At 43.1% G+C, this 14,774-nt stretch overlaps 1 protein-coding gene across 1 annotated transcript in view; it reads left to right on the forward strand.

Moving 5' to 3' along the window:
• The window catches only part of LOC122527486 (neural cell adhesion molecule 2-like), a 154,885-nt gene that overhangs the window by 68,402 nt on the left and 71,709 nt on the right, over positions 1-14,774 (forward strand). The window contains exon 6 of the mRNA XM_043651725.1: positions 5,344-5,510. Coding sequence (XP_043507660.1) covers positions 5,344-5,510 — 167 coding nt within the window. The remainder of the gene's footprint in view (positions 1-5,343; positions 5,511-14,774) is intronic.

Consider the following 14,774-nt stretch of genomic DNA (forward strand, 5'->3'; position numbering starts at 1 on the left):
CGTTCGTCTATCCTTCTCTCTCACTTTCTCTCTCTCTCTCTCTCTCTCTCTCTCTTTTTCTCTCTGTCTTGTTACGAGAAGACGAAGAACCACAAGAACAGGCAAACCTCAGGCTTTCTCAAAATTAGAATTCTTCGTTAACTCGCAACCGTCCAATAACCCGGAACGACGATATACTAATTTCGAGAGTAAACTGAAAAATTCATGGATCAATTATCTAACCTCGCGAATCACGGCCGCGCTGTTACGGCTGAGAGGGGAGGAAATCTCGGACGAGGGGGTGGAATTCGCCTAAAGGAAAATTCGTTTCCTCTGCCATCGTCTACATACTTACTGGATGAGTAAACACATTCGGCGAAATTTCCACAAAATAAAATAAATACACAATGGATCCTCGGTCGTTGAACGATTTGACGTTCGAACGAAAAAAATTCGGGGAAATTCGGTTCTGAAAATCGAACAAAGAGTTGCATGAATGTCAGCCAACGAATAAAATTTAATTCGTTGTTTAAACGTCGATCGAGACTGTCGCTAAAATTACGAGAGTTTGTCCAATTTAAGTACCTTTTATATTTAAACTTTTATATTTCAAATACATTTATATTTTTAGAACAAACTGTCTGATAGTAACTAGATCATTGCATTCTATTCTGGAGATCCAACGTTTATCCGATCCAAATTAATTAAGATATTCGAAAAATAAAAGTTTATAGAAGTTTATATCAATGTAAACTCGAACTCGGATTTCCAAAACGAAAATACTTGTGTAAGTAAAAAGTAACATTTATATTTTATGTTTCTTTATAAAAATGATATCGCGTACAAACATATGCATACAACATATTGCGTATAAATGCACATGCATATTAATTTTGCTTAATTAGAAACGACATTTATATTCAGTTCAATTATAATCTAATTATCAGATCAGATTCCGCTGGATCCACACGTGTATGCTGTCGAGTTAAACGTTCCATATATGTATGTTTTGTACAAATTATTTAAAATTTCCTATATACCGGCGGAAATTTTGGTGCTCCGAAACGGATTGATTCAATTCGGCGTTATTCCTTGCAAACATTCAACTCGAGAGTCGAACTTCTCGTTTGCCAGAACGCAAGTTCAAAAGTCCACCCCCGTGTTTGCCGCGGCGCTCGAAAAAGGGAAAACACGGACGACAACGACGAGCAATGTGATTGATCAGCACTGAATGATCGGTGCTTCCGAAAGTCAGAAGATTTTCGACGAAGCGGATGACGAAATTGAAGACCCGTTATTGGTGAACGAGAACACCCATCATAGCGACGAACGAAAAAAAGAGAGAGAGAGAGAGAGAGAGAGAGAGAGGAAAAAAAAATTCTGCGCTTCGTGTGCAGAGATAACGAAACGAACGCTGAACGACAGAGAGAAAGAGAGAGAGAGAGAGAGAAAGGAAAGAGATAATGAAACAGAGAAAGAGAGTGTGTGTGGAGAGTGGTTGCAGCAATGGTGTACACGTGCATACGTGAGAGAGACGAAACGATGGGGAACGAGGAGGGGGGGAAAAAAGGGGAGATTGATCGATGCTCGCTCTTTGATTTTCGCGACCTGCACCAAGTGACCATGCATCGAGCGTGTATTCATCTCATGGCTGGTGGAACAAAAAACGAAAGAGAAATTAAAAAAAACCCCTGAACGGTGACGAGGCGAACGGTTGCAGGGCTGGACACGAATACCGGGAAGGGGGAGGGCAGCAGGATAGACGAGATTGCGGATAATCGAAAAGGTCGGTGGATTCTGGAAATACGGCAAATCAAATATTTGCGTGCACGCCATCCTCGTGTGATGTTCGTTTAAAAGTTTATAATACGTTGACGACGCGTGCAATTTCTGCGTGCTCTCTATATTTCTCTTCTGTTACGTGTCGCCCGGATCGATCGCGAAGGGGAACACGAGACTCGCTAATGCACCGTTGATGAATCGCATTAGATACTGGAAAAAGTCTCTTGCTGCGTCTTTTTGTTAATGATCAAGTGAAATTGAACGTCGGCCGATAATTTGCAAGTGTAATACATGGACTGCGGATGTTCATGCAAATTTATGTCGAAAGAAATGGGACCGGTGTAGAAATTTCATTTCGCTGAATTTTTGAATGTTCTTGAATTTCATGAATAAATAGTCGCAGTGTAGAAAATGCTTAATCTACTATCCGAAATGTATAGCAAGCTCGGATAAATAGATGCCGAGCTCGGTTCAACTGAAAGGAGAGCTCAAATATTTTGAAAAATATGAATAATTACAGAAATAAAAATATGAACATTACATACATAAAAATGTTTTACAGTATCGAGAGAAAAAAATGATATAATACTTGATCTCATATTTTATATGATTATTAGTCAGCGTGCTTATTCAAAAGAGGCACTAAAGTACGAGCCGAGAAGACGAAGAATTGCGTAAATCTATGTACATGTATTCAACCCACAAGTATGACGTGATGTGAACAATTTCGTGATGCACGCAATAACACGAAGAAATACGTATACATAAAATATTCAAAATATAATACCCATTATTATTATTATCATTATATACATTTTTTCATATTATTATGAAATTTTCATCGTCATTATTATTAAATATCAAATATTTAAATATTTTTAACAACTACTAGGTTCCATTCTTTCAAACATAAAACCTCACAAATATCCGCAGTCTGGTGACACACACGACAAAAAAGGAAGATACACCTTCACGCGCTCGATTTTCATAAATTATTCATTAGATGGACGTTTTAAAATTATTTTCTCCCAAAAATCGATCTTATCTCGGGCACGTAATTTTTTCCAGATTGTCATTTCAAGCGAAAAGAAACGCCACGATCCGCGAGACGAAACGGGAGCGCAGGTTGAAATGCGGGGGAAGGGAGAGGGGAGGCGCGAGAAAAACGTCGAAACTCATTATCGCTGGCAGACGGGGACGAGCCGCGAGAGCAGAGATGAAACGGTGGCGGCGCGCACGAAGCCGCGCGGAATCTATTCCTCGTAGTTTTCATATTTCACGGACGAACGGGTCGTGTCTGGCCCGGGTATTGGCCAATTGGATACACGGATTTATCGTCCGTCAAAGCGATCGTCGCCTCGCTCGGAAACAGTATCGTTCCGCGCGTTTACACACGCGCTGAAAAATCAATGTTTGCACCCTCTCCCCTCCCTCGCCCTCCCATGTAACAATCGTTATCACGGAATCTCCCCCCCCCCCTCCCCTCCCCCCCCGGAAAGAAATTGGCAAATAATTTGCGATCGGATCTCCCCTCCTTTTTTCTTTTCCTTCCCAGCGATTGACGACGCGTCCGCCGATATCTCCGGCCGGATCGGTCGGTCGATCGATCGATCGGATCTCGCGAGAGAAAGACGGAGGATCGGCAAACGGCTGTAAAGTATTTTCGCGCGCAAAGGCCTGGAAGCGAATCGCCCAAGGGCCGCACGAGTTACCCCTTCTCCCTGGCTCTCGGAAATGACAAATGACTGGCAATCGACCTGCCGGGTGGTTTCACAACGTTAAATCGGCCGCACGATTTGCATCGAGCTCACGTATACTCCACCTCTCACCCCACCGGTGCTCGTTTGTCCGCCTTAATTATCGGTTCACTTTAATTATCGCGCCCGATTAGCGGTCGACGGTGGGCGCGCGCGATTGCCGGGCTCGTTGGTTCGAGGAAAAAAAGGAGGAACGACGTCGGTCGTTGGGCAAATCGATCCGACGATCGGTCGATCGATCGACAGACTTGCTGAACGGAAACGGGATCGAGCATCTCGCTATCTCGAGCAGAACTTTTCGATTCTTTGTAGATACATACATAGGGTAATACATCGCGTAACTTGTGTAATTACTCGTCTAATGAAAAATTGTCGTAAAGTATCTCCTCAACCGTTAGATTTAGGATCAATCTAGCGGGTTCATACTTAGAATTTGATATTCTTTCGATTTATGATGAAAATAGATGTATAGTTTAATTTAAAGAAATAGACCTTGAAAATTGATGACGCCATGATCTGCTGCCCCTTAAGATCACACAACTTTTGTATTGAACAACTTTTCGTTAGACGCGTAATTAAAAAGTTATTTCACGCGTGCAAGCTACGTGAATCATCCTGTATATTCCGAGCGTGCTCGAATCTGTATGGAACGAACTTGGAATGTTTGGCGAGTACTTCCTCGCGGGAAAGAGAAAACAATATCTTCGGGTAGAGTATTGATTTTTAAAGATTGGATCGAGTACTTCGCAAGTATGTAAGTTGGAAACTCTTTTGCGGCGGAAGCTGCCAACGGTGCGCGTGGAAGGTTATCGACTGGACGAAGCATGTTCCTGTTTTTCTGCTTGCGATTTCCAAATGCTGCATCACGATACGGGCGAGATCTCAACTTCAGTTTAGCAGTGAACTCTCCCGCGGGATGCGTTATACGAGACGAGTGCATTATCAGGCGAATTTGCGAAAACAAAGTACGAGCTACAATGTCTAATACATCTTTATTAGATTCGAGTGAAACGACGCGTTAACGCGCAAGATGGAAAAGCGTTTTTAAACAGAGGGTCGAGAAAACAACAATGTCAAAATGTTGAATTTATCTTACGCTTTACACAAGACTGTTTGTCGGATATCAGTCGCAATTTTTCCATCGCGTTGTACGAAAGGCCACCGTAATTGAGAATTACGTTTCATTTATGTAGAATTAATTGATAGAGATGAATCTTCCTCTATGGCATTGTAAAAGCTGCAATTTGGCAAAACAATTAACAATACGTCATGATAAAATCTTTCAACCACTTGCGCTGGCAACTGATTGCGGACCATAACGAGTGACCAAAACCGTATACAATAATTCGTCGCCTCCTTTTTAAACTCGTCGGTATGACATCACCGGATGGAAATTATTGAGAAATAATAAATTTATTATTTGTTTCGCCTGGGTTATACTTAAATATACTTAAAACTGAGAAAATGTTGCAATTTTGGGGCAAAAAGTTCTCGACGTGCGTGGCAAAGAGGTTAATGTACGTGAAAGATTTTTGATTCGATGAATCATGCTTCCCCATTATAGTCAGCGCCCCAATAAATTAAACAATACACACAAAATCACGATCTTTCGATTTTGTGTAATAAACCCAGTGTGCCGCGCATGATCCTACGAACACTGATCCTTCGAACCGGACCAACTGTGTCAAGTTGACCCATTCGAGCGAACATACTTGACCCTTCGAGTCAGGTTCAGCGTACAGGCATTGAACTTGACGCGGATTTATAAAATAAATGTAGGACTCTATCGTCACTTGTTGATAATACCGGTTGCTTGATCTTCCAGTGAAACCGTTGACGGCGACCATAAGGAGGCCAGGGAAAAAAGGAGTGGGTAACGAATCACTGCTGGCTGGGAAACGGTACGAGGTGGAATGCGAGACCACCGGCTCGAGGCCACCGGCGGTGATAACTTGGTACAAGGGACGAAGAAGACAGCTGAAACACACCACGGTGAGGAAAAGAAATAACGAGCGCGTATTCGGAGGGTTAGAACCCCCTCAGACTCTTTATCCTATTTCGAAGGTCTCGCGTGCATCCTTTTGTTCCGCGGGACAAAGCCCGATTCCCTTTGGTACCTTCTTTCAGCCGGAGTTTCCCCTTCGTTTTCCCTTCCTTCCTTCTTCTTTTTTTTTCTTTTTTTTTCTTTTTCGTTTCATCTTTCGTTGTTGCGTGAAATAAACAACGACTAAGCCTCGTTGGAAGTGGAATTCCCTATAAGCCTCGAGTGCAAGTGTTTAGGTCAAGACAGTGTATGCGTCAAATGTCTTTCGATTGGACCGTGATACTGTTTTTCCACATGCGCGATTAAATTTCGTTATTACAAGACAGAAATATGTAATCTGTGAAATTAGAACTACCAAAATGGTCAAAATGACCAGTTCGTAATTTTTGCTGGATATTTCATAGATGTAAAACAGAAATTAGAAATCTTAGATTTTTCGTAAAATGCAATGCGAATAAAAGCTTGTGTACTTCATTGTATCGTAGAGTTTTCTATCTTTTTTTTTTACTTTAACATCTCTGATGGAAATTTTACGTTTAGTATTAAAGGCGGTTTTGTGTACACGTTACCAACCAGGTACACTCATTAAATAAGAATTTCCAACACGAGTATATTTGTTATATTTTAAATATATTCTAACACAAAAACAAAAACTAAAAAATACCAATAAAGTCGCGAATTAAGCTAGCAACGAATGGGTCAAAAAAGAAAAAAAAAGACCGCGACTGCCTCTGCTGTATCGACGGTTTTCTAATTTTTCCTCTTTCCTTGAGCAAGTCACCAATACTCGCGTCGCTAGTTTAATTTCCGGGTCGCGAGTTTCCCCCCCATTGCTCGTAACTCGTACATCCGGTGGACGGTGTAACCGTGGCTGGGAAGACAGCGAGGCCAGGCCAAAATTAAGACGGCCGCGGTCTAATTTCATCGGCTGGGAAATTCGATTTTCTCGGGGGATAATTCCATGGCGTTGGTATAACGCGATATCGGCCGTGCTGCCACCGCCGAGAGACCCGGCTAACTTATTAACGTGTCGCCGGTTCCCGAAAATATGTGTTTCCTGTGCGTGACCGGGCGCCGAGGTCCATTATCCGCCCGACTACACCCCGATAATTCCCTCGTTATCGCTTTCTAATTATTAAGCGCATCACCTTAACGAAATTTGTCACGTTTGCCGACGCCGAAGGAACAAAAGGATGGCCGCGCGGCATTTAATTAACAGCTAAGCTGCTTATTATAGCTGGTGCGCGTTGCGCTCGCTACTTGTTAATTAACCTGCCCCCCTCCCGCCGGGTCCTCGAGGGCCGGACGCAGGCAGCTACGATGAAATACGGTAACGCGTCCTGACACTAAGGTATTTCAATTTCACTTGCCTCGAAAATTTAAATCAGAATCGTCCCTGTCCCGTAAATTACGACTCGCTACTTCCGTAGTCGCGCGCTCCCCCCCCCCCCCCCCCCCCCCGGCACCGGCTAATAATCGGCAGTAACGATTAAAGACACTCGCGAAAACGCGTTCCCTTTTCCACGGGCGGGCAAAGGCAAAGCGATATTATTACACGACGATCGCAATGGGTTCCTCCCCCTAATTGAAAAGCGATCGTTTAGCAACGAATCTTATCGAACACGTCGATATCGCAAGTTGAAGCGACGAAGTGTATTTCAAACCGAGAGAGAAAGAGAGAGAGACACCGGCTCGGTGAATCGTGGCCGGCTCGATTTCTTCCCGCCAGTGGCTTGGGAACCGGAGTATCGAGTCATTTTTCGAGGAAGAGAAGCTTCTCCGTCGTACAGAAAGAGAGAGAGAAAGGGGGAAGAAAAAGGTAACGAGAGAGCGGAAGAGTGAGATAGAGGGAACGGTTGAAAAGGTCGAAACGCCCCGAGGAACCGATAACTATACCCCTCGGCGGTGAATCTTTTCCACCAGAGGAGAGAGATTCTCCGCTCGGAAACAGAGTCAAAGCGGCGAGAAGACGGGGACGTTGAACGAGCCGAGAACGACGAGGACGCGTCTCGTAGAGCTTAGGTGTTCGAGGTGGTGCACAGTACCACCAGGAGGAAAAGAGAAACGCGGATTGGACTCTGGCAGGATCGTTCGTTCCTTCGTTCGGCTGGCGTTCGATTGTGCGAAAGAGATTGTCGGAAAGGGGAGCTCTGGCTCCTCCGCTTGCAGTTCGAAGCGAGGTACACCAGGATTGAAAGGTACGATCGGGGCCGGTGCTTTCGAGGCGCGACGATTGAATTAAGCAACCCCGCACCTGTCGACTCCAGATATTTTCATTGGCGGCATGCTAATTGCCCATTATGCAACACCGATTTAACCGTCCCGCCGCCGCGAAACGTTTCTCGCCTCGTTCACTCTCCCTCTGTCCCCCTCGACAATCTCCCTGATCATTTGCGATTTTCTCTACAATGTCTTAATGAAACGTGTTATTCGTAGAACAAGCCTATCATCATTCGTATACATAGTATCGGAGAGTACACTTTTACTGTATTTTTCACTTTGTTTAACCCTCCATGTCCCGATGATGCTTAAAAGTATGCCACTTTTGCATCATTCCAATGTGACAAATATTTTAATTATGAATTAAATTATTATTATTGTTAAAAACTATTTTCAAAATTATTATTCTTATTGTTATTGTGACTATAATTAAAATTATTATAGAAATTACAATCAAAATTATTATTTAAACTATTATATATATAAATTATTATATTTATTATTATTAAATCTATAATTGAAATTATATTTACAACGATTCCTGATGATACTCGAAAGATCAATAGACGATCGATTTGGGAATCACTGGAAGATGGTATGTATGTATGTTCTTGCTTTATCTAGTATACTTCACAATATAATATAGTAAAGCCTCTCTTATGTGAACCCTCGTTTTTTTTTAAATATTTTAACATTATTATACCGTCGGAACGTCTGTTGTTAACTAAAAGATGTTACATTCTCAGGGTCAATTTTGCGACCACCATCGGTTCGAAAGTGTAGAAATAATTCTATCAATAATTTTATTTGTTTTTAAAATTATTATGCATGTATAATATTTTTTTTTTTTTTTCTTTCTCCATGCTTTTGTTGGAAAAATTATTAATTTCTGCAGAGGACGGTACGAAAGTAAATCAAAATCATTAGCGATATTAAAAGATCTGTATATTTCACACACAGTAACGAACGCCCGAACTTTCAGCCGTTGGTACACATCGAAAACTAGATAACGCCGCGCGTATGTACGAGCCAATTTCTCGATACTTTTATTCACTCTGGGATATCGATAGTCGAGAGTTATTGCAAATATAAAGGTTTTTCATTTCATTTGAAATCGAAAAACAGGAATGCCGGCCCGTGCAGTAATCAAACGTGCATTATTTTCATACGGTATTAATTTCATTCAATATTTGCCGCTTCTATTACACCACGTGTATAGCGTACACACCGTTACGAAATACTTTTTCAGTCCGTGCGATATTTAATAACAACCGCCTTGCACCAGACATATATTGTTTGTATTCCAATATTACTCGCGTATAATACCACGGTTTGCGGGGGAGAGAAATGAAAGTGAACGAAAATCGTGATTTTCGAGACGAGCGAGGTACAATTCGATGCTTTGCATAAAATAAAATCTAGATGATTTCAATCGCTTTTAAACATTACAATGTCAGAAAATGTACAATTTTCAACACGATCTTGGACGTTTAACGAAATTTGGACAGAAACGTACGCACGCGGTGACTCGAACATTTACTCCGGAGGAACTTTTATGTTTATTGTAACGTGTGTCGAATAAAATATTTCGAATACGGCTATTACTATTATATTTAACTTGTATTACCATTATATTTAAATTTGGTACGAATCTGAAAATGTATAAATACAGAAATACACAAGTCATGAGACAAAGAGAATATATGCCGAATATTCAATTGAAAAGTTCAAGATAGAATTAAGATTTCGACAGTTTGAAGTAGATGGAATTGCTTGTGTTTAAACAAACTGAGTTGTTCAACTGAATTGATGTAATTCTCAGTCGAAATTTACTTCCGCATTAATTCTTAAACTGACAACTGCCTTGATCTTCTCGCTTGGAAAAGTGATTCGAAAATTCTGTCGATCAAGCACATTTTTAATTCAACTATGGAGGACTCTGCTAAATATAATGATATTTCCAGATCATTTTCGACGTGTGTTCGCTGGGACACACGGTGGAAATTACGATCGTTTACAACAACAACGATGCGTTTTCGCAAAGAATTCGTTCGAGTCGACACGGAGAGTTGGAAATTGATCCGAATGGGTAACGAACGACCCGGCGTGATTTGCTGGAGATGGCCGGGAAGATCGAATCTCGAATTTCCTGTATTTCGGTGGATCCGATACGATGGAAGAACATCGCGCGGTCGATCCGTCGGGCAACGACGGAATTCTCCAACTCGAAGTTGCGATATTCGACGTTTCCAATAACGCGGCTGCGAGGAATGTCACTATTGGCTACGAAATGAACCTGCCAAGATACATTCGGTGTACGAAGGGTACGAGACCCTTTGTTCGCGGCAACGTCGCGCCATTATGGTGTACGTCGATTCCAGAGGAAAATGTCGAGTCGTTAGAACAGATCGCGGCGACGTAGTCACCCCCGAATACACACATTATCCTGCACATTTACTTGTAGATTTGTATGAAAAAATGAGTAGAATTCTACGATACGATTAATAGATATCTGTTATAATTACAAAAGATGGGTTGGAAATTTCTGGATATTCGGAACTCACGGATCACACACAAGAGAGCAGCGACCGCCAGTTTATTCATAATCTAATGTACCAGGTGTCGCTAGTTCTGTTGCACAAAAAAAAAAAAAAAAAAAAGGAAATATAGAGCGGGAGATTAGATCTCTCCAACGATATCGATAAGAAGAATAGCTAATATTACAATAATTACAGAGTGACTTCAAGTATGCCTGTTTATCGTTAAAATTTTAGAATGACTGAAATTTCTAGTGTTTCTAACCACATTGAAAAAATGAGTTTCGAAGACAATCGTTATCACTTCTGTTAACGCTCGACGCAATAATGTGAAAGAATGAACGTGCGAGTATATATGTCTAATCGATTCCTTCGAAAACGAAAATATTTCATTCTTTTATCTCGACTTATCTTCTCACACTGATTGTATCACACTCTATACACGTATAATGAATACAAATGTTCATCAAACAACGCAACAAGTAACTTGTACTTGACCATTTCGATAATAATCTTTCAGTTCTGAACCAGAAGCTGCGTAGACAGCGTGGCGAAACAATAAACGCGTGATAGGAAAGTCGCGGAACAAAAGAAATCATACATGGAGGAAAAAGCAAAAAAAAATAAAGAGGCAACTAGCAACCAGGCTAAAGTGAACTATTTAAAAGAGAACCGTGAGTCTGACCGGCGAAATGGAACGACGAGGAAAAAGACCGCGAGGCCGCGGATCCCGACAGCATTTTCAAACGCCATAACTACTAGTTTCCGGGCAACTACGCGGCGCGTTACGAAGTTAGAGAGAAGCTCTTTCAGGTTGTTCGCGCGAGCAGAGCGCGGAAATCGGCGTCTAGGGCGATAGGAGTATTCGATGCTCGCCCGATAATGTATGTAGGTAAGTGGCGAGGTAGGTTGAAAAGGGTGTTTCCCGCGACTCGTTGGAATACTAAAAGAGAAACGAGAAAGAGAGAGAGAGAGAGAGAGAGAGAGAGAAAGAGTAAGAGCTAAGCTTCCCGCGAGTCGGCGAACATTTTCGCGGAAAGAGCACCAGGTCTGGTGCTTCTCACCGGTGCCGTCAACGCATCGAGGCAACACCGTTACTCCGCGCCCCGAGTCGGGGATTTTCTTTGTATTTCGCCAGCATTTGCGTTCGCGAAGGAAATGCAGCCTCTCGGGTCCGGCTTAGAGGTCGGATTTGTCTTTAGCGAAACGATCGGCAGGAGCGTAATCCGCCGCAATTAAAGTGGTTCCCGTTCCCCTCCCCNTAAAGCGGTTCCCGTCCCCCCCCCCCCCCCCCCCCCCCCTCCCTGGGCGCTGGACTAAAATATTTCCGTGGGAAAGCAGAGAGCACCGTACCGAAAGCGTCAAGAATAGAAACGATGGCGTGTAGAAACGAGCGAGGAGAATATAAGGTAGAACGAACGTTGAGAGGATCGTGAGCAAGATCGAGAGTTCACCAGAGAGAGAGAGAGAGAGAGAGAGAGAGAGAGAGAGAGAGAGAGAGAGAGAAATGCTCGTCGATTTGTAATCTCGTCCCAGTCCGAGTTAATCTGGCGTTCGGTCGAGCGAACAGATACGCCAGCACCTAAATCACGATGGTTAGACAGAGGCCCGAGGCGGTCGCATTATCGATAATCCGGAATCACAGATGTAACGTTGGCCGGCGAGGCGCGCACGTGTGTGCCGCTTGCGCCGTTGTCTTCGGCACGTTGACGCGCGACCCTAATTAATTTCGCGTTGTTCATTAACAAGCCCTTGCCCGCAACGCTTAACGACGCCTCAGCGCCGCGTATCCATGCACCAACAGCAGGTTCGCAATATCCTTGCTCGTTCTCACACCTGTGCTCTATATCCCTCCCTCTCTCTCTCTCTCTCTCTCTCTCCCTCTCTCTCAATATCTCTCTGAGCCGCTTGTACTCTCAACGCACGGACCAAGACTCGGACCGACACGGACTGATTAACAGAGTAAACGACAGTCACCGATGGAATCTCGGCTGAATTCTAATTCGGGACAAAACACGCCGCGACCAGCCGGCCACCATCTGGACCTTTATGCGGTGAAATTAAAATTCTTTGACCGGGCCCTGCGGACCGGATACGTGTGAAGATTCACCGATGAGAGGGGACGCGCATCGAATATTCAGAGGACGCAAGCGAATTTTAATGAATCCTGCAACGCCTTCTCGCAAGTCTGGTTGACGCGAGGGATCTCTTCCTGCGGCGAGAGATACCCGCGAATCAATCCCTCGACTCGGATTGCTGGACCTTCGGAACATGCCCTTACGATACGCGTATACGCCGATACGTACGTTTACTCTGGAGGAATTTGATATTCGAAAAAGGAATTCGTGCAACGTCGTCGAAGATTTAGAAACTAATTTCGCTTCCCAGACTTTAGGCATTGAAAGAAAATCGCTCAATCATGAACACTTTATTCTTGTAACAATCACTGAAATCAAAATTACACTGTGGTACGGTCGCTCGTTTTTTCGACAAACATCATTGAAATAAACGTATTTATCCATAGTTGATACGTACATATATTTTTGAAATACAGTTGTTTTACACCGTCAATTATTTTTATTTTTATTTTTCATTTCATTCGTTCGGTTAACGAGATCAGTCTGTTGTACTACGTTGAAACGGTATGAAGCTAAATGGATTTAATGACACATCGGAAAATTTCAACAGAAGCATAGAATCATAAAAAAGGACCGATTTGTCCGATAATGGATAATCAAGAAGTAAATTTAATAATATAGTGCAGAGAAGAAATTCTCCGGAAGAAAACATCCAGAAAGAACATTCAACTTTTTGTAATAAAGACATACAATCACCGTTGAGGATGAGACAGAACATAACCTAACTATAAGCCCCAATCATACACATCCATAATCAAAATCGTGCAGTGTCTATGATCATGGTAATGATCGAATTCAATTAACGATTTAGCAAAATAAAAGATGCATGTTCAATTATTTCTAGTATAACTCTATCCAGTAGAACTCTATTTATATAAACTTGTCAGAGATAGTTTATATAATTGTAAATAGTTCACACGATAAGAATTAACTGATTGTTCCCTCTGCTAGCGATTTTTCATTTATATAACACGAGTTACATACATTCAAGTTCGAATAAATGGAGTTTTTTTTCACCGTAATAATCGTGACAAAGATTTACATACACGGTATTCTTTGACTCGCTAAAACGTCACGTGTCTTGCGAGCTCGTGTCTCGAAGTAATTAGGTACGTTTCACCTATTCGCGATAGCGTTAAATCCGTTGCGGAGAATGACACGAGCGAAGAGTTACGAACGGCGGAACGTAGTGCATCGTTAGAAGAAACGGGCCCGACGATAAGGACACGTCGTTGCTCGTTTACGGGGGCGACGCGTCTCTTTAAAATTCCTAGTGGCGTTCCTCTCTCTCTCTCTCTCTCTCTCCCTCTCTTTGCTTAAGCGACGAATAATAAAATACAGCGTCGTAACGTGGCTTTAGAGAACAGAGTAGGAAGAGGGCACCCCGGGTTCCCTCTTCGGGCGAACGGTGAGAAAGAAAAAGGGGTTCGCCGGGGGAGGGAAGAGGCGAGGAAAGATATTAAGCGTAAGCAGATCCTATAAGCGGCGGAACACGTAGACCGCTTCTATCGCATTACCATCCTGATTATCCCATAGTCATTCAGGCTGTCTTTACCCCCGGTTCGCCACGCGTACCGTATTACGCGGCTTCACGACCGGAAAGCGTTTCGTTAGCGGCGCCGAAAGCACCGGAGGAAAACTGCGATAGGGTCGTCACCCCCCCCCTCCCCCTCCCCCTCTCCCCACTGGTTTAATCACGCGATATATCATCTTTATTTCCTGCTCGCTCGAAACGCCAGCGCATCGCTGCACTTAGGAGCGTATAAATATCTCTAAATGAAATTCCGCGACTCTTTTTTCTTTTTTTTTTTTCTTCTTCTTTTTCCTCCCCCTTGATCTTTCTCAGTTTCAAGTCGCCGCGGAGAACGAAAATTAGACGAGAAAGTGGCGAGAGGATAATTCTGGGTAACCGAGAATTCCTGTGTTACAGCATCTCGCTCGCGAAAGGGGAATGGAACAGAGGTTACAAGAAGGAGGGAGGGGGGGAGGGTGGCAAGGAAGAGGAAAAATTTCGATCCCGACCCCGTTAACGCGCTTCCGCGTCGAGCGCGCTATCGGTTGACACGCTTTGAAACAAAATTCCCCTGGTTGAAGTAGCGGCTCCTCCTGCTTTTTCTCTCGCGACCGGCGTGGAAAATAAATAGTAGAAAAGAAGAAAGAATGAAAGAATGAAAGAATGAAAGAAAGAAAGAAAAAAACGCGGCAACGGCGCCGCGACGCGCAGCGGAGAGAAACTCTCGCCGTCAGAAGCTGCCGGTGAAATTCACGCTCGGTAGAGTCCGGGAGGCGTGCGCGGCTCTCTTTAGAAAGGATTCCA

The sequence above is a fragment of the Frieseomelitta varia genome, unplaced genomic scaffold (assembly GCF_011392965.1).
Source record: "Frieseomelitta varia isolate USP_RPSP 00005682 unplaced genomic scaffold, Fvar_1.2 scaffold_221, whole genome shotgun sequence".
NCBI lineage: Eukaryota > Metazoa > Arthropoda > Insecta > Hymenoptera > Apidae > Frieseomelitta > Frieseomelitta varia.